A 27,577-nucleotide genomic window follows, 5' to 3' on the forward strand; every position below is an offset into this window, starting at 1 on the left:
CATGCCCAAAAAACCTTTCCCCCAGACCACCAGGGAAGGTTTAGATTGAGGATATCAACAGTAGTCAAATCAAAATAATGACATATTCCAGTTATTCTGAATACACTGACTTTTATTTACTTTTTTTGGACCATGAACTTACAACTGACAGTGAGACTCGTTCACCATATCTATGGAAAATACATGTAGGGTATTCTTTTCTGTAAATTGTCCAGGCATAAAAAAAACCGAAAACAAACATCACTATATAAACGAACATTTCCACCTTTAACGCTAGATCTCAAAATCATCATCTTCAATAGTTACACTAACAATATTCAAGTTACAAGAGCTTACACATACAGGCTTGTTAAACTCAACTGACTCTTTGGTCAAGTTGACGTCAAGAGCAGATTATTATGTAGTACTGTACAGCTGGACAGGACAAACATGGACACAATAGACAAAGCTGACAAGTCATATTTACAGTTTGATGTCTTTTAGTGTTTTTTCCTCATCTTAGTACCTATCCAATTATTCCTAACTCCAAGAAGCCTGAAGATGTAGTACAAGTAACATTTCAACATGGATTCCAAGTAATTTTAACAATGACAATGAGGAGTTTTGAATATTCACCATGCAGTCTAATGACCGGTTAACCCTAACCCTTGAAGGTTTGATCCAGGAAAGCAATTTTGCTTGTAGCTTCCAGCTACAATTTGGCATCGTCTAAATCTTCCTGATCGTGCCAATACATTTAGTTTTATAATAGGAATTGGTGAGCGCTTGAACTATTGGTTAAAACATTTTCTGCACCTTTAGAACAATTTTACTATCCTTTTACTGAGCTGGATTAAAATCCCTGCATGTATTTGTAAAACGGTTTAATGTAACAGAACTATTTTATCTTATTCTGAGGAACAGAGCATCCGTGGTGCTGTAGCTCATTCACATACAGTATTAAACCTACTTCACATATTTGTTCATGAGACACACTGACGTCACCAAGGCCAAATCTGGTGTAACACAGCAAGTATATGAGATTTGAGCGACATTCTGTTCCTCACCTAAAGCTATTTCGAAACTACTAGCCACCGCCACATCTTACCTTTGAAAATAAACAAACAAAACCATCATAACAATCGTAAGTATTTTTGTCATCAAAAAGAACAACACGTCGTGTTCAGGAATGTACTGCAAGATATAGTTACACATAATGTTCCAAGAATTGAGTTACGGCGTGTACATTAGATGTATGACATATTGTTTTTAGTTCCCGTTTCTTGAATCTATTACATTCGTCTCAACCTTTAGTTCTGTGGAGAGCTGTTTGACAGTTGCTGTTGTTCAGAAGAGCATGGTACCGGCTGAAGAAACTCACTGGTGCTCTGATGGCAGATGAGTCGAATGATGTGTTTGTGACACTCTATCCGGGCCCTTCGTTCTCGCAAGAGCTCGATGTGCCCTCACAGCTCCTCCGTGGTGCTTCATATGTCCCTAGAAGTTAAAAAGACTTTTTATTTGATTAAATCTTTTATTTTCATAATGTTAATAGTCGCTCAGTTATATGCCTCCACTTACCTTCAATCCACTGCGACTTGCATACTCTTTTCCACATTCAGAGCAGTGGTAGGTTTTTCTCTCTGGCATGGGAGGTGGAAGACTAGGAGCCAGTGACATGCACACCGCTGGTTCGGCGCTCTCTTTTTCAGTTGCCATTGTGTCTTTAACCTCAACTTCATCATTTGCAATTGAACTACAGTGACCTTCCTTTGTTGTCCTCTGTATCTTTGCCTCAGGCTCTTTGGGCGTAGTCTCAGATACATCTTCACTCGTGTTGTCTAAAGTGTCTGATACTACATTCACATTACTACTCAGATCTGGAGTTGCCCTTTGAGCAGTCTTTGGTGTTTTATGTATTCTGTCATCCATCTTTTCTTCCTTACTGAAGTCTTGAGAGAGTGATTCGGATGTTTGGACAAGGTCAGGCTCCACTAGGCTCAGTGTGTGAGAGGACAGACTCTCAGTGCTGAATGGAAGAAGAGAAGGCAGTGTTGATGCTGGATGTAGCCGAGGTACTCTTGGCTCTTTATCAGTTTGAACACTTAGGAGATCCTCCAAGTTAGACCTTGATCCAATGCAAGGAATAGGCAGTCTATTTTCACTCCTAAATTCACAGTCGTCTTTGTGTGCGCCGGCTTTTACGGAAGCAGAGGAGCTGGACTTTTTCTTTTCTCCCAAGCAGGCAATGTTGCTGGAAAGTTCAAAAGATGGTTCACCAGTGGCAGGTGGATCTGATGTTGTTGAGATTGGAGGGACAATGGAGGCAGCAGAGTCTACGGGAGAAGCTACGCTGACAAAGAGATCTGGGGCATCGGCTATGCTTGTTGGAGGGGAATGTGTAGTTGGGATTGTGTAGAGGTCAAGGTTTAGATCAAAAAGACCCGGGCTAAACGAACCAGGTAGGCTGGAGGTTATGGGGCATATTGTGGGAGCAGTACTGACAGCAAGAAGATCAGAATGACTACTGAAGGAGCATCTGGAATCTGACATTGTATGTGATAACTGAACATCAGTAGTGCTAGAGCTGGTCTCTGAAGCAGGGGGCTCAGCAGACTGGGACTTGGGCAAACTATCACGTTGTGTTGAAGTATCAGGCAGATTCTCTGGTGGTAGCTGGCCTCCTAAATGCATGCGTATGTGATGTTGCAGAACGAGGGCATTGGTGAACTTCCTCTGGCATAATGGGCAAGAATTTTGGGCACGACTGTTTGGTGGGCGTGCACGATGGGTGGCCAGGTGCGCTCGAAGGCTCCCTTTGGTTGAGAAGGAGCGACCACAGAGCTTGCAGGGGAAGGGACGCTCTCCCAAATGGGTTGCCTGGTGCAAACGTAGCGCTCTTGGGCAACTTAGCACCCGAAGGCACACGCTACACTGATTAGGAGCAAGTGCTCCAGCAGAATTCATGAGTCCTAGATAAGGTGACTGCTTGCTGAAGAGGGATGATGGGATCTGCATTGTAGATGATGGAAGGGAGGTGACCACATTTGTACTGAATGTACCTGTACTCATTAAACTACTGCTGCTATAGCTTAATGCTCCACTTACGCTGCTGGTCGAAGTCTCACCAGTAGATGTTACCCAGTGCGACTGACCACGTGGTTCTTTTTCTAACTTCTCCACCAATCTCTGCAGCTTTGACGTGTCTGAAGTTGGGGTGGTGATGGATGTGGCAGTGGAAGAAGCTGTTAAAGGGAATGAGATGTGTTGCTGTGTGGTTGACATGAAGGATCCTGTTGTGGTTGTGGGCCTGAGGAACCCGTGGCCTGGTTGGTGATGGGTGGAAGATGCTGGGAAAAAGAGTTTGGGTAGATTGGCCAGCTGTGAATAGGCAGAATGGGGGAGCAATGTAGGAATTGGAGGGGTGTTCTCATCAAAGTGCTGTTGCTTTACTCCTTTATACACCCCGGCGATAGAGAAGGTGGATGAGGGTGGAGCCGACAGAAGGGTAGAGGCGAGAGAGGAAGATGTTGCGGGTGTGAGTAAAGAGGCAGATGATGTAGAGGCTACAGCGGCAGATGCACGATTGAGCTGAAGGAGAGAGTGAGCAGTGGTCAGCAGAGCCAAGTCGATGCTTGCAGGCAGAGGCAGAGATGAGGCTGTAGTGTGTTGTGAGGTAGCAGCACCCTCAGGCCCTTCACCACAAAGATCATCCCCTGCTTGCTGTTTATGAGCAGCATTCATTTTGGTAGTTTGAGCTTGTGATGATCCTCCCATTGATCCACCTGTCACAGATGCAAAGAGGGAGCATGGGAACAGAGAAAAGGAGAGTTCAGGGTTTTGCTCACGGTGCCGCAGGAAGTGTACCTTAAGATTTCCTCGTGTTGTAAAACGACTGAAACATACAGGGCACTGATAAGGACGTTCCCCAGTGTGTGAGCGCAAGTGTATCTGGAGGGATGAATCGCTGCTGAAGAGCTTTCGACAAAAACGACACGCATGCCGCATAGGCGCTGCACCATCTTGCGCGGACAGTTTTGTATCCTGTGTGGGAGCTGAATGGGCAGCAGCTGCTGTCAGAGCCTGGTTTGGGAAGGTCAGACTACTCTGCCCACTGACTCCTGAGATGTTAGATGATTTCTCATATGAATTTTGGGCTGGAAGGCCAAGGGAAAGAGCGAGTGGGATGTTTGAAGCAATAGGGGTGGACATTGATGAGGATGTGGAGGAGTGAGCGCTTGCATGACTGGTGAAGTTTGCTGGGTTGATAACTCCACTGTCACCTTGTGTCTTATGGGGGCGCAAGACATTCAAAAGTGGGTGGGTATTTTTAGAGGACTTAAAGGTTGTCTGAGGGGGAAGCAGGGATGAGAAACATGCCAAAAGTGGAGCCACGGAGGAAGCGGGAGGTGAGGGGTTTGGCCGAGAGTGCGTGGGGTTGCTATCAGAACCTTTCAAACAGAGTTGTGGCAGAGGTGCTAGCATGAATGGCGTTGAATCCATTTCGCATGACGCTCCTCCCAGTCTCAATACCTGTCTACAGATCTCTTCAGTCATCTGCATCTGATGAATTTGTCTCTGCTGGAGCACACGCAACTCCTCGAGGATAACAGCAATGCTGACAGGTGTACATGCTGGGGTTGGAGGGGCTGAGTTTGGGCTGGCGGAGGGCGTAACTGGGCTTGGTGGACCTGCGGGCATGGGACTAGGGCTTCTAGGATGTGGAGGCACACAGAGGGAAACAGCAGAGGAGGAAGATGAAGAGGATGTGGTAACTGAAACGCCTAACTTTGGAGAAGCCATGAGTATGGGAATGTGGTTGGGGGTGGAGGGCACTGTTGATGGAATGGTGGATATACACTGATTGGCAGAATGGCTAGAAGAGTGGGATTGTGGGATGTCGGGGATAAGTGCAAGGTGAGACAGGTGGCAGGAAATGTGAGAGATAGAGTGGCTAGCTGTGGGCAGGGTGGGTGTTGTGAGTCTCTCTACAGACGGGTTTAGGCCCAGGGAAGATTGGCAGCTTTGTGTTGTAGAGGATGAGGAAGAGCAGGAAGAGTTGTTCACAAGAGTAGAGGTGAGGGACTTCAATGCCAACTGCTCCTCTAAGAAATCAGAAAGACACTATTTACACAACAATTGATGAGATCACAATGAAACACTTAGCAATTACATTAAAGGGGTCATATGACATGGCTAAAACGAATATTATCATTTGTTTTAGATGTAATGTAATGTGTAGACACGATTTAAGGTTCAAAAACGCTGTATTTTCCACATACCGTGCATGTTTGTATCTCCTCTTTGCCCGCCTCTCTGAAACGCGCAGATTTTTTACAAAGCTCATGGCTCTGAAAAGCGAGGTGTGCTATGATTGGCCAGTTCACCAGTGCATGTGACGGAAATGTAACGCCTCTTACCATATTTGGAACATCAGGTTCCAAAGCAACTGTACAGACAGGTAGGCCCACCTTACTGGCATATACATTTGGGCGGTCTTAGTCAAATCAGACCACCAACTGACGTAGATTTGTGGGGGTGTGGTTACACGAGGCGTTTCAGGCAGGTCTGGGTGAGCATTCGCTTTTACATAGAATGCATCTTTTGTTCCGAAACGTAAATCTTTGCAATTTTACGTGGCTAATGCATGCATGGGCAACAACACTCCAACACCTAAAAACAACCTAAATAACAACCTAAAAACACCTATTCGTGCCATATGACCCCTTTAACTGTACAGATAACTAAGAGTATGTTTAAACTATGAAAAACGGAAGCGTTTTTCCTTTGCATTTTTTAAAAGTTTCACACTTCAGCGTTATCAAAACTATCTGCATTTACACGGATCCGGGAAAATGAATAAAAACACTGCATGCCAGGCCAGTGGATGGCAATGCTGCGCTGTAAAGAAACACTACGTGCCTGTGCACATACGCATACCACACATATCGGCGTGTGTGTTTATAGTTTGTGTATATAAATACTATGTCTCCACAGGTTGTAGTGGTGCAGTAAATCTACTTTTTGCTGGAGAAATTATAATAAATATGTCACGCAACATGCAGCATGGAGGCCGGCAATATTGTTTTGGGAATACTCGCGCATGCCTGCAGACTGAACGTGTCATACGCATTAGCCCTGAAAGAGTAGTAATAATAATAATGTCCGAGAATTTGATACTAAACAGATTTTATATGTCTGGATTAGGTACAAACAGCATTTGTAATACCAAACCAACAGATAGGGCTGTCACGATTATGAAATTTGGCTGACGATTAATTGTCTATTAAATAATTGCGATTATGGCGATGAATTGTCTGTTTTAAGGCTTTGACGACAATATAACTATGAATGACAATTAATTATTCAACGAATAAATATATACTTTAGAAATGTGAACATTTTGTAGAGTGGCCTTAAAAGAGAAGACTGTCTTAAGCACTAAAACTAGATATTAAGGTGTAGATGCAGCAAGTCTGGAAACCAATCAAATCATCATGATGGAGAAATGTCATTTGAATGTAACGAGGGACAGTGGATATAAAATGCAGCAAATACTGGATCACCCTTGTTTTATAAGGAATATTTAATAATGGTGACAATTAAGTGGCGGCCACTACAGGATACAGCTATAGCTAACCCTATGTGAAGCACTGTATTTTTATTAAAGGCCAAGCCAAGAGTGTAATTGCTGGAAAACTAACCAAGGCTGAAGGCTCCCATCAATGGTAGCCACTGTTCCATCAGAAACTACATTATCTTCTTTGACCATTTCGAACATGCTTATTAGGAATGTCAGAACATGCCATTTATTTACCCTAAACCTAAACCTCAGCCAGTCTTTTATATTGGTGTCGCTCTCCTCCCCTCTTTTACTCCCTCTGATCTGAAATCCCATCCCTTGAGCGGCTTACAATGTTCTTTGCACCCGCTAACAGCCAACTTTGTTTCCACAGCAACAATGAACCTTGCTGCAAAATTCCCAAACCACTTCATCGGGCCAAACAGTACAGTAGGAGCAGTGATGCACACAATGTGTCCTGTACTTAAGAATTACTCTCGAATTTGAGTCACAGATCAAAACTCTCTTATGCGTGTACTTCCTGGCACTTAATGCCTGACTGCACGACCACAAAGCCTCGTGGAGACAATGAAGTCTCAATGCCGTTCCAGTTAGAGCACTCAAGTGGCTCCATTTTCTCTTCCACAATCTTTTCTTATCTTCCTTTCGAAATCATGTACCGTCTCTCTGCTTTTTTAGGTTTGCCCACCATTTGGTCAAACTTTTATTTGAAAAATCTTCATTGGCAGTACATATCATATCTAATCTCTGGGCAGTTACAGAATGACATTTAAAAGCAAAAGAGATGCAAATGTCACATACGTGACAAACCATTCAAAAGACACAAAAGAGCTCTCTTACTGAACAGTAAAACCATTCTCACCACGTTGAAGTAGCCGTGACGTGCCGAGGATGGCGCTGAGAAAATGCTGAGGTCTTTTCTGTTTCCGGCGTGACATGATGCAGGGGAAAGTCAATGGCTAATTGGCCCATGGGTTGAATTAGAATTGGTTCTATTGGACCTAAATTCAAATGTAAAATCCCTTCTGAGATGCGATCACAGAAATCCATGTATCGTTTGTGTAGGACACAAGAGACTAAATAGCAAGTGCATACATGAGCAATGTCTCAGAAGTGGACCAAGTACTTGGCAAACTGATCGGTGTCTATTCAGTGCAACTACAATCCAAGGACAACTCTCCTCCTCCCTTTTCCCCTTTTTTCGCTCCAAAACAGTCTCAGCTTGTTCTCCGTCTCCATTCGCATTCAAATAACGCAGAGAACACCACCTACTCATGCACATACCCCTCCTTTCCCTTACATGCCCTAAGTTTTAAAGCGCTCCTCTGAACCTTTTTAAATGTTAGCCACGGAAAAAATATGCAATTTATAAAATAGCAGATAAGAGCGAGATACAGAAGTGAACAGGGAATGACATTTATAATGTATCTTCATGGTAACTTGAAACAGAATGACCAGATGATTTATTCATCACTGTCATGATGTACATTTTCTCTACCTAATGTCTTGTTCTCAGCTGCTTTAAGGGAGAGGCAAAAACGTGCAGCTAAAAAACAACAGGCCTGTCTTTTGTTCTGTAGTATAACTTGAAAGGGCCTACGTAGATTCTCATTTGAACGTGATCAATTACATCTATTAATAAAGCCCTTTCTAAATGTCTTTGTCTAATCTGAGAGGTTTTGTTTTCGGGTGATGTTTAAAAACAACATTGTGCCTTTGTATTTATTTTAGAAAGCCAACGCACATCAGCGCGCGCAACAGAATTGCGGTTCATAATTTGGCTTTTACGCACACAATAATCACACACGCGCGAAAAAATCACTGCCCGAAAACTCCAGACTTTGATATTACATTAATAATCACGTCAAGACATAAATATGTTTAATAAAAATTGCGATATACTTTGTAATTTTGCGCGTACAAATGTCACAATTACGTCAGCAGATGCACGCGGAAAGTACAGCTGTACTGTACGCGCGACCTGTTGCGTCCTCCGGCGCGCGCTCTATGATCATAACCGATTATGATTCATATTTTCCTATGACCATGTGACACGCTTTGACACAACTGAAATATATAGTGGTGGGATTGTAAGTAGCATGAAACACTGCACTACTTACCGGCAGACGGTTATCTTTCACGGCTGTTTGTAAAATCACACGATAGATTACGTCGGAAAAGGATCATCGCTCTTCCGGCATTTTGCCACCACGCTGCGCAGTCGGCTCTGACAAGTCAATTATTTATTTCTTGTGTTGTCTTTACCACACTGTATATTCAGTCGCGAATGATCATTTATCACCCATTGTTGAATATTTGGGGTAATCGAGAAATTATATTTCGCTATTGCTTTCATTCTCATGGAGGGGAGCTCCCTCCCTCTCTCTCTCTCTCGCTCGCTCGCTCGGTCGCTGCTCGTCTCTTTGTATTTGCTTAAAATGGCCCTCTTTCCTCTCTCTCCCGGCCTGAGTCTTTGTTGAGAGACACAGGCGCTGCAGCAGACGGGTGTCTGTCCGTGAGTCTGTCTGTCCCATCCAGACTCTGTGTCTGCAGAAGAATTCACCAGACTTAACATGTCAGGCTTGGTTTTTTCTTTGTTTGTTTGTTTGTTTGTTTGTTTTAACCAGGAAAGAAAGTATCTTTGTATAAAGTATCAAGATTCTATTGAAATTGTGATCTTTTTGATTAAAACAACATCAATGTGAAAACAGGAAACAAGTCCCCTCTCTTGTGAAAATGAACCACATGGTTACAATTAAAGTCAACCATGTTTTTTGGCGAAGGACCCCTGCTGCAATCCATGGCTGGGTAACAACAACCCGCCATAGGCTCATTTAAACCCGAGTTAATTTTCTCCATATTTTACCCAATATTGTAGTATGGCCATGGACAAAATTTGGTTACTAGTTAAAGTGTTAGTTTTGTACATTTGAACTTGGTTATATGACACCAATAGTTCACCCATCATTTACTCGTCCTCAGATTGTTCCAAACCTGTATACATTTCTTTGTTCTAATCAACACAAATGAAGATATTTGGAAGAATGTCAGTAAGCAAACCGATCTCACCCCCATCTACCGCCATACGGAAAATAAATACTATGGGAGTCAATGGGGGGGATGAGATCTGTTTGGTTACTGACATTCTCCCAAATATCTTCCTTTGTGTTTCTCAGAACAAAGAAATATACAGGGTTGGAACAATCTGAGGGTGAGTCAATGATGACAGAATTTTCATTCTTGGGTGAACTGTTCCTTCAAGCATGTAAGTTGGTGATAGATTTAGCACTGAATGAATGGTTATATCTGTCAAGTGCTGATTATAACTGAAAACTGCTGGAATTTTATCTCTATTTAAAACTGTTAAAAGCATTTTAACATAGCCAGTATTCTCACTTTTTGCGAGAATGTGTTCACAAAGTTTTTAAATACTCGTCTGTTTTACATTTATAGGTACAAAATGGAGTGTTTAATTTTTTTTAATTAAAAATGACAATTCTTATTTTTTCATGAAATATTGCAGTGTTTGTAGTAAATAGCTTATCAATGTGGGTCATTTTCTTTTTTAAATCCATGTACCCTCATAATCTTCAGTTAAAATCTGAAAATCCACTTCCGCCCTGAAATGACTTTACTCCTTCCCTTGAACTGTCAGGCTGCCTTCCAAATCGCATACTATGCGTTCTGTAAATAGTATTCGAAAATAGAATTAGTATGTCCCAAATCATAGTATGCTGAAATGAGTATTCTCAAAGTACCCGGATGGTCCACTGTTTCCGGTGAAAATTCGATGTGGGAATCCATGGACACTTAACGGCTGATATTACCCACAACTCACCGCGAGAGGGCGGAGTTTAGTGACGCTACACTGCATTAATCAAATTAAATAAAAGATGCTTCGCTAAATGAATAAATGTAAGCATACAGTAAACCATACATACAAAAATAATAAATGAATAAATACTTAAATGCAAGGAAGAGCTGTATTTTGCTGTTCGTGACAGTTAAGATCACAATGTCGTCTAGGCAACAACGGCCACTTCCGTTTCGCGTTACCCTGTCCCAGTGCGTCAGTTTTGCTACGCACTAAAATGTGTCTGCTGCCAGCTTCATTTCAAAATCAACGCAACAGCTGTTTTTACACATCCAATCAATTCGCAGTGTGAAACACAAGCCACGCCCACTAATCTTCTCCTTTGAAATTCCTTTTCACTCGGAAATGTGCCAGAATACGGAAGTAAAAACGATCGCAACTTCCGGTTCCCGGGGACTTTAAAATGTTCAATGGGGCATATATCTTACAATCACCATAAAAAGTATAAAGGCTATTATTTACTATGATATACTTTTTTACAATTAACTTTGTTACCTCTGTCCTAGTCTTGCGTAGCCAGACCAGCTAATCGCCGCTTTCTTGGCCAAGGCCCGCCCAAGAGGCCATATGACTGACAGGTAGAGCAACCAATCACGTTTCGTTTTGTGCCGCGCCATGTTTAGAGGTGTGGAAATGTCCCCGCGTTAACAGACCGGTGTACATTCACGAACGTGTCAAAAGTTAACAGTAATAAAATGATTATGCATACATTTAAGAATTAAGCGTTTGATCGATCGTGATGAATTCTTATAGCAACCGTTGTAAACACGACAGCTTACTTCTTAGATCAGATGGCTTCGTGTTGTTGGCAAAATGTAGCTGCTTGTATTTTTGTAAACGCAGTAAATCAATGCTATAGTTTTGATTTTAGCTTATAGTTTTGATTTTAGCTTACAGTTTAGATTTTAGCTGGCAAAATGTAGTTGCTTGTATTTTTATGTAAACACAGTAAATCAATGCTATAGTTTTGATTTTAGCTTACAGTTTTGATTTTAGCTGGCAAAATGTAGCTGCTTGTATTTTTTCATAAACACAGTAAATCAATGCTATAGTTTTGATTTTAGCTTACAGTTTTGATTTTAGCTGGCAAAATGTAGCTGCTTGTATTTTTTCGTAAACACAGGAAATCAATGCTATAGTTTTGATTTTAGCTTACAGTTTTGATTTTAGCTGGCAAAATGTAGCTGCTTGTATTTTTTCGTAAACACAGTAAATCAATGCTATAGTTTTGATTTTAGCTGGCAAAATGTAGCTGCTTGTATTTGTTCGTAAACACAGTAAATCAATGCTATAGTTTTGATTTTAGCTGGCAAAATGTAGCTGCTTGTATTTGTTCGTAAACACAGTAAATCAATGCTATAGTTTTGATTTTAGCTGGCAAAATGTAGCTGCTTGTATTTGTTCGTAAACACAGTAAATCAATGCTATAGTTTTGATTTTAGCTGGCAAAATGTAGCTGCTTGTATTTGTTCGTAAACACAGTAAATCAATGCTATAGTTTTGATTTTAGCTGGCAAAATGTAGCTGCTTGTATTTGTTCGTAAACACAGTAAATCAATGCTATAGTTTTGATTTTAGCTGGCAAAATGTAGCTGCTTGTATTTGTTCGTAAACACAGTAAATCAATGCTATAGTTTTGATTTTAGCTGGCAAAATGTAGCTGCTTGTATTTGTTCGTAAACACAGTAAATCAATGCTATAGTTTTGATTTTAGCTGGCAAAATGTAGCTGCTTGTATTTGTTCGTAAACACAGTAAATCAATGCTATAGTTTTGATTTTAGCTGGCAAAATGTAGCTGCTTGTATTTGTTCGTAAACACAGTAAATCAATGCTATAGTTTTGATTTTAGCTGGCAAAATGTAGCTGCTTGTATTTGTTCGTAAACACAGTAAATCAATGCTATAGTTTTGATTTTAGCTGGCAAAATGTAGCTGCTTGTATTTGTTCGTAAACACAGTAAATCAATGCTATAGTTTTGATTTTAGCTGGCAAAATGTAGCTGCTTGTATTTGTTCGTAAACACAGTAAATCAATGCTATAGTTTTGATTTTAGCTGGCAAAATGTAGCTGCTTGTATTTGTTCGTAAACACAGTAAATCAATGCTATAGTTTTGATTTTAGCTGGCAAAATGTAGCTGCTTGTATTTGTTCGTAAACACAGTAAATCAATGCTATAGTTTTGATTTTAGCTGGCAAAATGTAGCTGCTTGTATTTGTTCGTAAACACAGTAAATCAATGCTATAGTTTTGATTTTAGCTGGCAAAATGTAGCTGCTTGTATTTGTTCGTAAACACAGTAAATCAATGCTATAGTTTTGATTTTAGCTGGCAAAATGTAGCTGCTTGTATTTGTTCGTAAACACAGTAAATCAATGCTATAGTTTTGATTTTAGCTGGCAAAATGTAGCTGCTTGTATTTGTTCGTAAACACAGTAAATCAATGCTATAGTTTTGATTTTAGCTGGCAAAATGTAGCTGCTTGTATTTGTTCGTAAACACAGTAAATCAATGCTATAGTTTTGATTTTAGCTGGCAAAATGTAGCTGCTTGTATTTGTTCGTAAACACAGTAAATCAATGCTATAGTTTTGATTTTAGCTGGCAAAATGTAGCTGCTTGTATTTGTTCGTAAACACAGTAAATCAATGCTATAGTTTTGATTTTAGCTGGCAAAATGTAGCTGCTTGTATTTGTTCGTAAACACAGTAAATCAATGCTATAGTTTTGATTTTAGCTGGCAAAATGTAGCTGCTTGTATTTGTTCGTAAACACAGTAAATCAATGCTATAGTTTTGATTTTAGCTGGCAAAATGTAGCTGCTTGTATTTGTTCGTAAACACAGTAAATCAATGCTATAGTTTTGATTTTAGCTGGCAAAATGTAGTTGCTTGTATTTGTTCATAAACACAGTAAATCAATGCTATGGTTTTGATTTTAGCTGGCAAAATGTAGTTGCTTGTATTTGTTCATAAACACAGTAAATCAATGCTATAGTTTTGATTTTAGCTGGCAAAATGTAGCTGCTTGTATTTTTTGGCTGTCACAGTCACCTCACGCGCACTCTGCAAGAGCAGCAGGTCATATGATGGCTTAACAGTTTTCTGTGTGGAGAGGTCAGCCGGTCTTGTTAAGACATTGCAGGATAAGCCAGCTGTCACAGTCACACATGCACTCTCAGTCTGTGTTTCTATAGGCCGGCTCTTACATTCGGATGCAATAAACAAAACGGTAAGTCTGATTTTATGTTTTCCTTCATTAATCTAACAGACATTGTAAGTGCACAGCAGATTAAAGCTTACAATGACCTACAGTGACCATGATGGTGAACACATGCCCTGGTGAAATCATGTTCAGTAATGCATACAGAAGGCCTCTGTGAGTCTGATGGAATGATATTTCAGTTGTCTGTATGTGGTATTGTCTGCAGAGAAAAACAACAGGGTCAGTATGAGTATCTGTTGGCTGGTAGTGATTTGGTTGATTTCACGGGTAATGTTAGTGCAGATTTGTTATCAAGTAAGTGTGTGTCATTTCTGAATCAAATCTGTTTCATAGATTTTCCCAACACTTTCCATTGGTCAGACGAACAGATCAACCCATCCCATACCACCGGTAAGTCAATGTTGCTGTGTCAGCTGTAAAGCCTAAAAACAGAGCAATGCTTTAATAGATCCGCAGAACCACACATTGTTTAGAGTCGGCCTGAATAACGTTTTTTTTTAGCGAGTTGAGATCGCAGGAAACAAGAATTACCTTTCCTTTAAGATCTTAATGTCTTTAATAGAGATCTATAAGAGATTACCTATTTATCCAGAAGTCAGATGGAACAGACTATAAATAGTTGATCATTAGACAGATTAACCAAATTTAGACTTTGTTTGTACTCAATGTGTATTAATCCCTCACTCAAAAAAAAAAAAGTTGTGGAACGAATTTAATGAAATTAAGGAAAACTTTTCCACGAAATTGAATTAATTACATTTCTCCAACAAAATCTAATTAGTTTGAAACGATTCTTTATAATCTTGTTGTATGAACTTAATTTTTTTAGTAGTCTTGATTAAATTAATTTGTGTCATATACATGCATATTTTACATGTAAACAATGGTAATCACAAAACTCAAAAATATAACAAACTCTTCAAAACCTTAAAGCTAAATGAACATAAACACTAACAAGTGTTTCCTTTTACTGAAACAATGCATAAAATAACACTTATTTAAGAAAATAACTCTCAAAATGCAGTTATACGCAAAGCATGCTGGGAAATATACACAACACAACTCCTTTATGTTGTCCCGACATGAATGGATTCAGTTATATGACTAAACATAAAAAAATCATGTTGTGACCAAATTTGTGTTGATTTTTGTGTTCAAGTTAAGTAAATTGAACAAGCAGCAAAAATCATTTTTTTGAGTACTGCCGCTATCAGCAAGTCACGTGATTTTGTTATAATTTGTTATTTTTATTGGGGCTTAAGCCTAGTGCCAGACTAACTTTGGTCTCGAAAACAACTGAGGCATCTTAAAATAAATCACTGCGTTTGTTTTGTCTCGAGATGCACAGAGTAATGTTTAATTTAACTAAGGCCTAGTCCTGGTTAAATATAAACCCTGCCTGGGAAACAGACCCATTGTCTTCATGTTATAGTTTTAGTTAGCAACTCAAAACAGTTCTTCTGTCATCATTTACTCACCCTCTTGTCATTTTAAACCTGTATGACTTTCTTTCTTCTGCAGAACATAAAAGAAGATATTTTGAAGAATGTCTGTAACCAAACAACGGCTGTACACGTTCTGTTGTAGCTACAGATACCAAACCAATGCGAGTCAATGGCTACAGCTGTTTTCGGTTATTAACATTCTTCAAATGATTTTTTGTGTGTGTTTTTTTGCAGAAGAAAGTAAGTCATACAGGTTTGAAATGACAAGAGGGTGAGTATGACATCATTTTCATTTGTTGGGTGAACTATCACTTTAAAATTTCCATATCTATGGCCAGTTCCCTTATGCCAGATTTCATTTTCACACACAAACATGTTGATGTGTTTCAAATGAATTTCCAGTTGTCATGAGCTCCGTGGAAGAAATACACATGTGCCCCATGTGTCGTGACCTATTCGGTCAGGCCCAGCCCTTTCCCTGCGGCCACATCTTATGTCCGGCTTGCGTACGGGACGCTTGGAGGCAGAGTGCCAGCTCGGATAGAGGAAGAAGATTTGTGTGTTCGCGGTGTCTGGAGGAGCGGGGGGTGGTGGTCTGTGACTGCTGTCCACAAGAGGAGAGTGACGATGATCAGAAATGTGCCGCTGTAAAGACCTGCCTGCGCTGCGAGGTCTCTCTGTGCGAGCAGCACCTGATACCGCATCTACAGCGGCCCGCTTACAGAACACACCTGTTAGTAGAGCCGCTGACTGACATGTCCCGCCGCAGGTGTCCCGCTCATCGGGAAGTTTTTCGTTACTACTGCATAGATGATATGGAGTACGTCTGCGCAGACTGCATCCTGGAAGGACAGCATGCTCAACACCTGGTCAAAGGGATGAGAAAGATGGAGGAGGAATATAAAGTGAGTTATTAAACTGATTACAGTTTGAAACCGTTTAAAATCAAAATTAAAACGGGTGGACTGCAGGTCTTTGTAATATGTTTTGTCCCTTGGAATGACCCATAGCTTAAAACTAAAAATGCATGAATGCAATATAAATAAGAAATTGTTTGTGACAATTGTTTTTAATATTTATTTTGTTATATATTTATTTATTAAATGATATTGTAAATCTTGTTAAATTACAAAAATTATAATAATAAAATGATGCGAATTTTCCTAAAAAAAAAGAAGTGTAAACTTAATAAAAAGGTTATTTTTGTAAACTTTTGTAACTTCCGGTTTGTGCTTGGCTAGTCTAATAATATAACTATATTTAATTGAATTTATGTTAATATTAATTTGTATTATTATGTATTATAATTTGTATTATCAGTATGTTCATCTTATTAAATAAACAATTTGCTGAATGGGTCCTGTAGTTTGGTCGCCTTTAAAGAAACCGTGTGGTACACTGACATCTAGCGGTTGAGTTTGGTATCGCAGTCTTAATTCAAAATAATGGAGAGACAAGTTTAGCCCAGTAACAGTTCTAATCGGGTTCTTTTGATTGTTATCAGAAATAATCTACAGGTACTCTATTGATTGTGAACGTGTACCGGAAGTTCAGTTGGAGTCACAAAAGTGCGCATGCGCAGTAACGTTGTTAAGATGAAATGTCAATAGCACAAAAGCTTCTATATGTACAGCATTGTTGTAGTTTTGTTGACCTATAATAATGTTCTGATCAGCGTTGTTTTAGTTTGGTTTTTAGTTTTATTTAGTTTTATTAATTTTTTAATTAGATGTTGTTGTTTTTTTCATTTTTAGTTTTGATATTACTTGTAGTTAAATTTTTAGCTATTTTGTTATTATTTATTTGTTTACTTTTTCATGTTGCAATATATTAATTTATTTTAGTTAAGTTTTAGTTCATTATTATCATTTTAGTGCCTTAAAACTGATTTCAGTTTATTTCCGAGGCGACATTACAATTTCTCGTTTAGTTTGAGTTTTCCAATATTTTTAGGCCAATATTTAATTTGATTTGAATTAACAGTAACGTTTTTTTTTTGAGGTAAACTAAAATAACCTCGGTTCTGTTAAAAAATGTTCTGATTTTAAAGGGCACATTACAGAACCGTTTCAAGAGAGTTGAAGAGAAATTAAAGCAAGGAGAACAGATGCTTCAAGAACATCATACGGATATATCATACGGATGACCCGAGTTTGAGTTTGGGTCATTTCCTGATCCTCCTTCTATTCCCCCTTAAACTGTGAAAAAGCCCCAGAATGTGTCAGAACTGTATGTGTATGTGTTTGGCATCCTCTGTGTGTGTGTTTTTAGCAGGACTCCTCTATGAGTGATGTCTCGCAGGTGTTACAGATGGGCTCGGCCCTGCAGGCTCAGGTGGACAGATTAGTGTCAGCTGTGACAAACATCACGGAGCAGGAGAGACAGCTGGCATTAGAGAGGGTGCAAGAGGATTTCAGCAGGGTGAGAGAAGACCTCAAACAGACTGAGAACATCCACAGATTCCTGGGCTCCCTGCTTGAAGAGAGCGACCCCTTCCTGTTAATCTGGGTATGTGGATTGATGCGATGCCTTTTCTGCACTTGTTTAGAATTCTGCTGGATGCATTAAAACTTTCTTCATTGAATAAGGCAAACCGTTTTAAAGTCCCAGTGAAATAAAAAAGACTTCTTATTTTTACATGAAATATTGCAGCGTTTATAGTAAATGGCTTATCAATGTGGGTCATTTTCTTTTTAAAATTCATGTACCCCCATAATCTTCCATTAAAATCTGAAAACGCACTTCCGCCCTGAAATGATTATCCATCTGAAATGACATTAGATGGCTTGGGCGGAGCATGCGTTAACTCCTCCCCCTCAACTGTCAGTCTGCAGCCAGTTTCATTTCAAAATCAACGCAACAGCTGTTTTCACACATCCAATCAATTCGCATTGAATAACACAAGCCACGCCCACTAATTTTCTCCTTTGAAATTCCTTTTCACATGGGAGTGTGTCAGAAGTAAAAACGATCGCAACTTCCGGTTCACGGGGACTTTAAACATGACATAATGGCCCATTTTCACAGACACATCTTATTTTAAAGTAGGACTACGCCTTAGTTGAATGAATATATTTATGTCACTTTTATAAAAATGCCTTAGAAGAATACATTACTGGTGTGCATTTTGAGACAAAACAATAGCACTGATATATTTTAAGATATTTCTGGGTAAGTTATGTTGAGTTAAGACGGGTCACACATTCATTTTAGTCTGGGACTTGTCTGTCAAACCAGGCCAAAACTTTAAGTGTGAGTGAAGTGAAAGTGAAAGTGAAATTTGATCTTGTAAGAGTTTGTAAGGTTTAGTCTGATTGTTGAATCTGAAGCCTGTCGTGTAATTTTATTTACTGCTACACTGCAATAAAGACCTCAAGACTCGCAACCTTTAACTAAAATAAGTGCTCACTAAAACGACTTCACTCGCATGTCTTTTTTGTTTACTGAAGCCATTTAAAGTTCATTTAAAGGTCAGTTTAATTCCGACATAATGAAAGCGTTATTTTATCCATCAAAATAACAGAATGTAGTGTCGTATGCCAAGTAAAATAACGTCTGGGATTTGACAATGGCAGCTGTCACCGTAATGATATACGTGCAAGATCAAATTTTGATAATATGATAAAATGATCTTAAGTCATGCTGATCTTTTAAATTTATAACCCTAATCAACACACTACAGTTGATATAAAAAAAACTGTGGAAAAAAATAAGCAACCACTCTTTTGCTGGAATTGAACATTTCGTGACACTAGAAAGACCACGAAACATGGTGTCTTAAGCTGTACATTTCAGCAAAAATTAATTATTTATTAACATTAATATTGTTTTGATTAACCTATCTATTGCTTTATGGCATCGTTCCTCTGGGTTATTTGGGGCGTTTAAAGATGCAACAGATCTACAAAGAGAGACATTTCTGCAACTGCTATTCATAGCAATCCTACTTTTCCACAGGCATTTCAGTGGGAGGATTCACAGTAAGTCCGTGATTGTTTTACTTGCTGTCATAGTAAACATCTTGTGATTTGTGGGTGCAGTTGTGTGTTAGTTTATATGTGCAAGAGATAAAGCAAGCGTGTGTTTGTTATTACTGTATTAGTCTCTTCATTTTGCCTTTCAGGATGATGGCAGAACTCAACACGCCAGTGTTCACACCAGCTCAGCCAAACATGAATAAGAAACGTGTGGTCGAGAACGTGGAAAATAAATACAGAGAGTTTATAGCTGAGATCCTGCGCTGCCTCATTGAACTCAAGAGAGACCTCTGTGAGCATTCTTCTCATTCGTAGTCCTGATAGTGCCTTTAAAAACACGTGCTAAAAAGATTCATTAAAGGGATACTTCACCCAAAAATGAAAATTCTGTCATCATTTACTCACCTTCGAGTTGTTCCAAATCTGTATAAATATCTTCGTTCTGATGAACACAGAGAAAGATTTTTGGAAGAATGCTTATAACCAAACGGATCTCGACACCCATTGACTCCCATAGTAGGAAAAATGACTACCATTGTTTTTTCCCCACTATAGTCAATGGGTGGTGAAATCTGTTTGTTTATAAGCATTCTTCCAAATATCTTTCTTTTATACAGATTTGGAACAACTCGAAGGTGAGTAAATCATGACAGAATTTTCATTTTTGGGTGAAATATCCCTTTAAAACTTTACCTTATGCAAAAAGTGTACTAGATTTCAAAGTCTACACTGCAAAAAAAGACTTTCTTACTCAGTATTTTTGTCTTGTTTTCCTTTACAAATGGTTAAGAATTGTTGAATCAAGATGCACCTTCTTGATGAGCAAAATTACCTACGAGAATAAGTCTTGTGTTTAGACAAAAAAAATGAAATTTCAGTGAATTTGTTCTTAAAACAAGCAAAAGAAATCTGCCGATGGGGTAAGAAAAATAATCTTGAATTGAGTGACTAAGAAAAAGCTAAACCTTAATTCAAGATTATCTTTCTTACCCCATTGGCAGATTTCGTTTGCTTGTTTTAAGCACAAATTCATTGAAATTTCATATTCTTTGTCTAAAAACAAGACAGGTCATTTTGCTCATCAAGAAAATGCATCTTGATTCAAGAATGTTTAGACATTTGTACCGTACATTTAGACATAAAATACGAAGTAAGAAAGTCATTTTTTGCAGTGTAGGGAACTCTTGCAGAACTGTAAATCCTGTGTTTGGTGCGTTATTTATTCACGTGCCTTGTCCAGTAGTGCCATCTAGTGGCTCAAGTCCTAATGGCAGGTTCTCCTGTTTGATGTTTTTTTATAGTAAGTAGCCCTTTAATAATGGACAGAAACTCAGCCCATCCTCTACTAAATGTTTCTGATCATCTGCGATCAGTGACGAGGCTGCAAAAGCGCTTGTCTGTCCCTGAGCATCCTGACCGCTTCGACCACTGGTGTCAGGTGATCTCCTGTCAGATGTTTTCTTCAGGAACGCACTACTGGGAGCTGGAGGTGGAGGGTTTCTGGGATATAGCAGTGACCTACCACAGCATAGCGAGGAAAGCCAAGGAGGGGACAGCGTTCGGCTGCAACAAGGTACAGTGTATTATTATACAGTGTTTGTGTTATCATTACTTCATCGAAACATCCCAACTGCACTTGTATTTGCAAATGAACTTTTCAAGTGTCTTTAAATGTTTTTAGAAATTGTTTACTAAAAACCATATTACTGAAGAAACCATACCAATTCAGATGATCATCTGCCATCAGCTTTATCCAAGAAACCATTAAAAATTCCTTTATGTAGTGTGTTTTGGACCTTATTCCAGTAGGATTTAATTGTGTCCTATTGGTTCACATCCACCAGATAACATGCCACCGACAGAACCCAAAACACATTATCAGAAGAGACCCACATGAGACCGTTATACTTTCCAAATACAACTCCCTTTATGACCATTAAGTCCATTAGAATTTCAGTGATGGTTTCTCCATCAGGGAATATCATTTTGAGGCGTATTGATTGTCTGTGGGGTTTCATTATCTTACTAAATCAGATATCCTGGAGTCTCACACAGCAGCATGACAGGAAACTCGCTGCCTGGCACAACCGAAAGAAAACTCGCCTTTCCACAATAATGTCTGGCAAGCACTTGGCAGTTTCCCTGGACTATGATTCCGGCTCCATCACTTTCTCAGAGGTGGGGCCTTCATCCACCCTCCTCGCCCTGCACAAGTTCAGCACCACCTTCACACAGCCCGTCTGCCTGGGCTTTGGCCTCTACAAACCAGAACTGAACAGCAGGGTCACCATCCTCAAGAAAATATGACTAGACTAGACTTTTCTGTTATGTTTTTACAGATTTTCCCCGTAAAATGTTTTTATGATTTTTTATGTATTTTTTGAAATACGGTAAAAAACGTAAAATTACAAGAAAAACAGGGGGAAAGTATAATTTTACAGGGAAAATCGGTTATTCTACAGTTTATTTCTGGCGCCCCAGCTGTGTCCCAACTGCCAGAAAATGTCATTTTTTTTAAACAAGATTTCTTTGTTTTACAGTTTATTTTTGAAATACGGACAAAAACTATAAAATTATAGAACATGACAACACATTTACAAGAAAAATGGGGAAAACTGTTTAATATATATCCTTGCATCCTATTATTTTACAGAAAAAAAATATTTACGGTATATTTCTGTTTTTCCAGTTAACAGAAAATTTCCGTTTTTTTTACGGATTTTTTTTACAGTGTAGGCTACCTATATCATTGCTGTCCTTACGAAACCTCAGATGTCCAAGTTTGCTGTTTTTCAGGGAATGAATAAAACACTACACTTTCTAAATAATTATTACACGGCCGTTGGAATGCTTGATTCTGATTGGCCAGTCGCAACATTTGCAGGTTCGTTACTGCCAGATTACAACTGCTCAAAACTGATAACACACGGTGGTAACCTGGATGCAGCAAATCTTTTTGATAGGTTTTTTTGACAAATTAAATATAAATATGTCTTTTAATAACATATATGACGTTATATTTACAAATGATTAAAGCGGCCCTAACACACGGGGTTTCTGTCAATCTCATATTAATCTTGAGTACCTGTACAGTAATATTGCATACTTCGTATCTTCGAAGAGTATTTAGTTTGATCACATTTATAAAAGAGAGATACAGCTGTACGATTATTTCCGAAAGCATACGGCGCGTGTGGGGGGGAGGGGTAGGCTGAACTAAAGCACGTGCGCACCCATTGCCAACAAAACACAGACATCAGTTTCACTCACCGCATGCGGTTCATGTCCGGCATCTTTTAGCGCTGGGACGGCTCCATATATCAGTTTCAAACCATCTCCAAATCCAGCGTTATATCCACCGTTTATATAACATCCATCACCCAAATGCAGTGAACAAACAAACACCTGAACTTCACTCTCTCTCTCTCCTGCACACAAGTGAAAGTGATGTCTGCGCATGCTCCTTCTTCTGCTCTCCTTGCTGCCGCGTGCTTTTTTGGGAGAATTGTCCAATAAGGGACTAAGAAAAATTGTTACGAAACAGTTTTATACTACGAAAAAAACTTTCCGAAACGTGTACGATCGCTGGGAGAGTGTATCGAGCACAGAAGTACTACGTAATACGCCCACTCGTTTTTTGACAAGTTGACCATGTTAAGCATGAGAAGACAGCACGTTTAACAGTGTAAAGAAGTCAGAATGCACGACACACCGTTGCACGGCCCCTTTAAACCAAATTGCCTGTTCTTGACATTTGAACTTCGTTTCTTACCTTAAAACCGAAAGTCTGCATTCGGTAAAAATGAGCTAATAAAAGATTTCACATTTCATGTCTATTTTTTAGCCGTGTAATAAGCGGTATAAGCCGGCTGTTATTGTGACACTCTCAGGGCTTATTTCTGCGATAACAACCAGCTGCCTGTATATTATCCCTTACTTAAATACCGTGTTGATGAGCACTTTTTAATACTTTTTTCCATTAGACATTTGCAAAACCCAGCGAGAAACATGGCGACTAATAATAATGATATAGCAAAAAAATGTAATCACAAAATATGAAGTGACAAGGTTTCAGAAGGACAGCAGCGATATTATATTTACACACTTGCAGATGCTTTTATCCCAAATGACTTTTAAGTATGTGTGTTCTTTTGGAATCAATCACAACACCTGTGCAGTGTTAAGTCAACGAGGAACAAATGAAACATCAGTATCCTATACAACCATGTAAAACCTTCCTCAAAAAGGAAGGCTCAAGTATTCGTTTTATAGTTGCACATATGCTACTTTCATTGTGTTGTGATGTACGTTTTCAGAAAATAAAAACATCTTTTTATAATTGTGAGACTTCAGATATTGTCATAGGACCTGTCGTGGATTGCTGTAAATGTAATTGTGCTGTGGTGTTTGTGCCAAAAGTGGTTACATTGATGACATTATTAGAGAGAGAGAGAGAGAGGGGTAAGTAAAGTCGGTCGAGCGGGGAGGGGAGTGTCTTCGGGAGACGGGATGAGAAGGAAGATCTGTTAGCTGTTAGATTCTTCCTACCCCAGCTCTGGTCTGACACTTCACATCATTTCACAGAGAAACCGAAGGACGTCCTATACTAAATCAGGTGATTTTGCTTTTCATGTTTCTACAGAAAGCTTGAAAACTTCTGCATTTCATCTCGTGTTATTCACAAGGGAGGACGCTTCAGTGGAAAGTTGTTTAGTGATTTGTAGTTTTTCATCTGCAGATATTTCTTAACGCTTCATTATAACATACTTGAGATAAACGTCAGTATGCTTTTTATGAACGCTATCGTGGATGTTGTGTTGGGTGGAAAGACTGAATAGAAAAAGATGTTGTTAAAAGTGAAGTTCAACTCAAAACCAGCAGTAGAACCCTATAAACATGAATTGAAAACAGTTTAAAGGGATACTTCATATAATTTACTCGCCTTCGAGTTTGTAATGTAAACATTTCTTTGTTCTGATGAACGCAGAGAAAGATATTTGGAAGAATGCTTATAACCAGAGAGATCTCGCCCCCCATTGACTCCCACAGTAGGAAAAATTACTTGTGGAAATATTTTGAAGAATGTAGGACACGTTCTGGGGCACTTTTGACCACCGTTGTATTATTTCCTACAATGGGAGTCAATGTGGGGCAAAATCTGTCCGGTTATACGCATTCTTCCAAATATCTTTCTCTGGGTTCATCAGACATTTATACAGATTTGGAACAACTCGAAGGTGAGTAAATGATGACAGAATGTTCGTGTTTGGGTGACGTATCACTTTAAAATGACAATTACGATTGAGCATCGGTGTATTACACATTTGATAAATGTTTATAAATTGCGAGAGAGATATTTTTGGTTTGAAGGCATATTATTGTCCATCGTACCGTGCCAAGACACCGAGGAGAGAGAGAGAGGAGGTTTGGCCGATAAGCAGAGTGTCCGTGTAGTGAAGAGTGTCCTGCGTGTCGTGGAGCGTCAGGAGGGAAGTGAAAGCGTGTTACAGACAGATGGTCTCTCAGTGGAGTTGTTCTTTTTTCTCTCTCTTGTTCGCACTCGCTCCTGGACGCCGCTCCCTTCAGCTGAAAGAGATCCAAACTGTTACCTCATGATCTTCATCCCTCACTGCTCCTCTTCCTCCTCCCCCGCAGCAGCATACCTGTTGGCCGAACATCCTGATGGACTTCCTCTTACCTGCTCTCTCTCTTCTCACAGGTTGGCAACGATGATGGATTTTTTTCAGATTGATGAGAAACCTCTACACGTCCTTGCCTCCGGTCCCCCACAGCCAATTTAACAGACAGAGAAGTAGATCTTCATCATAAAGCCGTGACAGTCGAGCGGGCGAGGTAAAAAGAGAAAGCGAAGGTGAACGGAGCAAACAAGGACATCGGGTACTTTGATGGTCGTCCGTAACGCCGCAGGATAATTATTGGAAGAATTTGCAGAAGAATCATTTGTCCCTCGTGTTAGTGAAGACATCAGAAGAAATAATGAAGACAATGTCGCCCGGCTCTAGTAGGTTTCTTGTTGGGTTGATAGGGTGTCTACTGATTCTAATGGGTCCCCTAGTGGTGCGAGGACAAAACGACACGGAGCCCATAGTGCTGGAGGGCAAATGTCTGGTGGTCTGTGACTCGACGCCCTCCTCGGAGCCAGCGGGAAATGCACTGGGTATGTCAGTGCGTTCAGGTACCGGCCGCGTGGCCTTCTCCGCCACACGCCAAACTAACCATGAGCCCACAGATATGAGCAACCGCACCATGATCATCTACTTCGACCAGGTGGGTTACCTTTTTCTCATGATCTTCAGTGCATATCTGTTTAATCCGCGTGTTTTTGTCAGATCTTGGTGAACGTGGGTAGTCACTTTGACCAGGAGAGCAGCATCTTTCTCGCTCCACGCCGAGGGGTGTACAGCTTCAATTTCCACGTGGTGAAGGCGTACAACAGACAAACCATACAGGTACAGATTCAGTACGTGACATGATCAACTGTAAATGTGTTCGTACCGAGAGGTCACTCAGAATATTTCCACATCACAGGTGAGTTTAATGCTGAATGGATGGCCAACGATCTCCGCTTTTGCTGGAGATCAGGATGTGACACGGGAGGCGGCCACTAACGCCGGGCTTGTGATCATGGAGAGAGGGGACAAGGTTTACCTCAAACTAGAGAGAGGCAACTTAATGGGAGGCTGGAAGTACTCCACCTTTTCGGGCTTCCTGGTCTTCCCGTTGTGAAGAGCGATGACGCGAATGAGCTGAGAGGCGAGACGGGGTGACCTGCTCTCTGAAGTTGCACTACGGAGAAAATGAGTGATGGGAAAACGGATACCACAAAATGAGAAATCTATCTATATCTTAAATATGTTCTTTTATGCCTTTATTAATCCAAATGTGAGAAAACAGAATGAACATGTTATAGTTCGAAATGAAAATTGATGTTATGGTTCGGAACTGTCAGAATCATTTTTTTCTAGGTCTGTATGCTAACATGTATGGTTGACCTAAACGTTGATCTTTGAATACAGTGAGACTGCCCCATAAGTAATACTAGATTTGAAACGATTTCATTTCGTGAACTTGTAATCGCTTTAAAGGAGTAGTTCGCCTTCAAAATGAAAATCCTGTCATCATTTACTCATTTCAAACCTGCATGACTTTCTTCCGCAGAACACAAAAGAAGATATTTTGAAGAATGTTGTTAACTTGCATTGGTAAGTGAATGAGGGGCTGTGCTGTTACCAACATCCTTCAATGCAGGTTTGAAATGACAAGAGGGTGAGTAAATGATGACAGAATTTTCATTTTGAAGGTGAACTGCTCCTTTAAATGTCTGAATTCTTTCTTTGCTCGTGTTTGCCTGCTTTCTGAGCTACGTGTGTATATTCTCAACTGTGTAAAGTCTCATTATTAAAGGTAATCTCTTAACTAAACTCAAATATTTTCTGTGTTGTATGCCGGCAACATTCTCAGTCCCTTGAAGAAGATTCACTCTTTTCTGGTCCCTCTGCTGTCTGAATGGTGCGTTTCACCTATAACAGCAGCTGATTGTAAATATAGCGCTCAGCATCAGAGCTGGCAACATGAAGCAGAAATCATCACAGATAGCAGCATAGGCGTAATGGATAACGGATACGAACTACAGTGCCACCGGTCGAGCAAAGGCAGATGGGGCTTTTGGCAAGCAGACGTGCAAGAATACATTGGACTCCTATGGATCATGGGCGGCCTGTCACAATCAATAAAGTACGCTGCATTGCTTTAAAGACACACGCACACTTATTCACACGTGCAGGAGAGAAATGTGAGGAACCAACTGCAGGCAAGACATAAAAGGAGATAATGGGAGTCACCCACAAAGAACAAAAAAATCGGTCATGTTAACTATTCATTCATTTATTCATCTAGTGTGTTTAAAAACATTATTTTGAAAAAGTGTCTCGTAAGAAAATTATTTAAAAAGCCTTTTTTTGTTCAAATTAAGAAATATGGATATATATTTATGGTGACTTTTTTATCATTAACTAGGGTACAGAAATATTTGTTAACCCAAAAATATAAAATTATTTTTTTATTTCATGTAAATGATTGACTGTGTGGCAATCAGTGTTGGGTAAGTAATACTAGTTACTAATTACATATTCAAAAGTGTAATTAGATTACTGTACAAATATACTCTCTCCAAAAAGTATTTAATTACTTATTACTAATTACTTTCTATATCCTATATCAACCTTGATTAGAATTGATTCAAGTATAGACATAAAACGGCTTGTTTAATTCATTCAAATAAATAATAAATAACTACATAAATTATTCTTATTAAATGAGCAAATTATACAAATGTTAGAATTATACATTAAAACATACATTTCCACTTTTGAATATATTACACAGTATTTAGCTCAATTACATCAGAAGTAACTGTAATTCAATTACAGCAAAAAAATAAGAGTAATCCCTTACTTTAATTTTTCAAGGGACAAGT

General features: G+C 39.5%; 3 protein-coding genes across 5 annotated transcripts; 2 read left to right on the top strand and 1 right to left on the bottom strand.

Annotated features, from left to right (window-relative positions):
- Positions 1-74: 74 nt before the first annotated feature.
- On the bottom strand, positions 75-8,665 carry sall2 (spalt-like transcription factor 2). Its single transcript, XM_057333600.1, has 3 exons — positions 7,425-8,665; positions 1,561-5,084; positions 75-1,476 (listed from the first exon to the last, which is right to left on the bottom strand). The coding sequence occupies exons 1-3, from the start codon at positions 7,498-7,500 to the stop codon at positions 1,357-1,359; spliced, it is 3,720 nt and encodes a 1,239-aa protein (XP_057189583.1). The 5' UTR covers positions 7,501-8,665; the 3' UTR covers positions 75-1,356.
- A 5,005-nt stretch (positions 8,666-13,670) lies between these two features.
- Positions 13,671-19,414, top strand: trim110 (tripartite motif containing 110). Of its 2 annotated transcripts, none has more exons than XM_057333702.1 (5): positions 13,671-14,048; positions 15,506-16,008; positions 17,375-17,611; positions 19,061-19,083; positions 19,227-19,414. In XM_057333702.1, exons 1-5 carry the CDS (start codon positions 13,793-13,795, stop codon positions 19,393-19,395), a joined length of 1,188 nt encoding a protein of 395 aa, XP_057189685.1. In that variant the 5' UTR covers positions 13,671-13,792; the 3' UTR covers positions 19,396-19,414. The 2 variants fall into 2 exon arrangements, with proteins under 2 accessions (XP_057189685.1, XP_057189686.1); XM_057333703.1 differs by having other exon boundaries at positions 18,994-19,083; positions 19,227-19,320.
- A 710-nt stretch (positions 19,415-20,124) lies between these two features.
- cbln12 (cerebellin 12) lies at positions 20,125-26,522 on the top strand. Of its 2 annotated transcripts, XM_057333752.1 has the most exons (4): positions 23,563-23,695; positions 24,800-25,368; positions 25,431-25,550; positions 25,630-26,522. In XM_057333752.1, exons 2-4 carry the CDS (start codon positions 25,078-25,080, stop codon positions 25,825-25,827), a joined length of 609 nt encoding a protein of 202 aa, XP_057189735.1. In that variant the 5' UTR covers positions 23,563-23,695; positions 24,800-25,077; the 3' UTR covers positions 25,828-26,522. The 2 variants fall into 2 exon arrangements, 1 of the variants encoding a protein (XP_057189735.1); XR_008962952.1 differs by lacking the exons at positions 25,431-25,550; positions 25,630-26,522 and adding an exon at positions 20,125-20,653 and having other exon boundaries at positions 21,115-23,695; positions 24,800-25,210.
- Positions 26,523-27,577: the final 1,055 nt, after the last annotated feature.

The sequence above is a fragment of the Triplophysa rosa genome, linkage group LG5 (assembly GCF_024868665.1).
Source record: "Triplophysa rosa linkage group LG5, Trosa_1v2, whole genome shotgun sequence".
Taxonomy (NCBI): Eukaryota; Metazoa; Chordata; class Actinopteri; order Cypriniformes; family Nemacheilidae; genus Triplophysa; species Triplophysa rosa.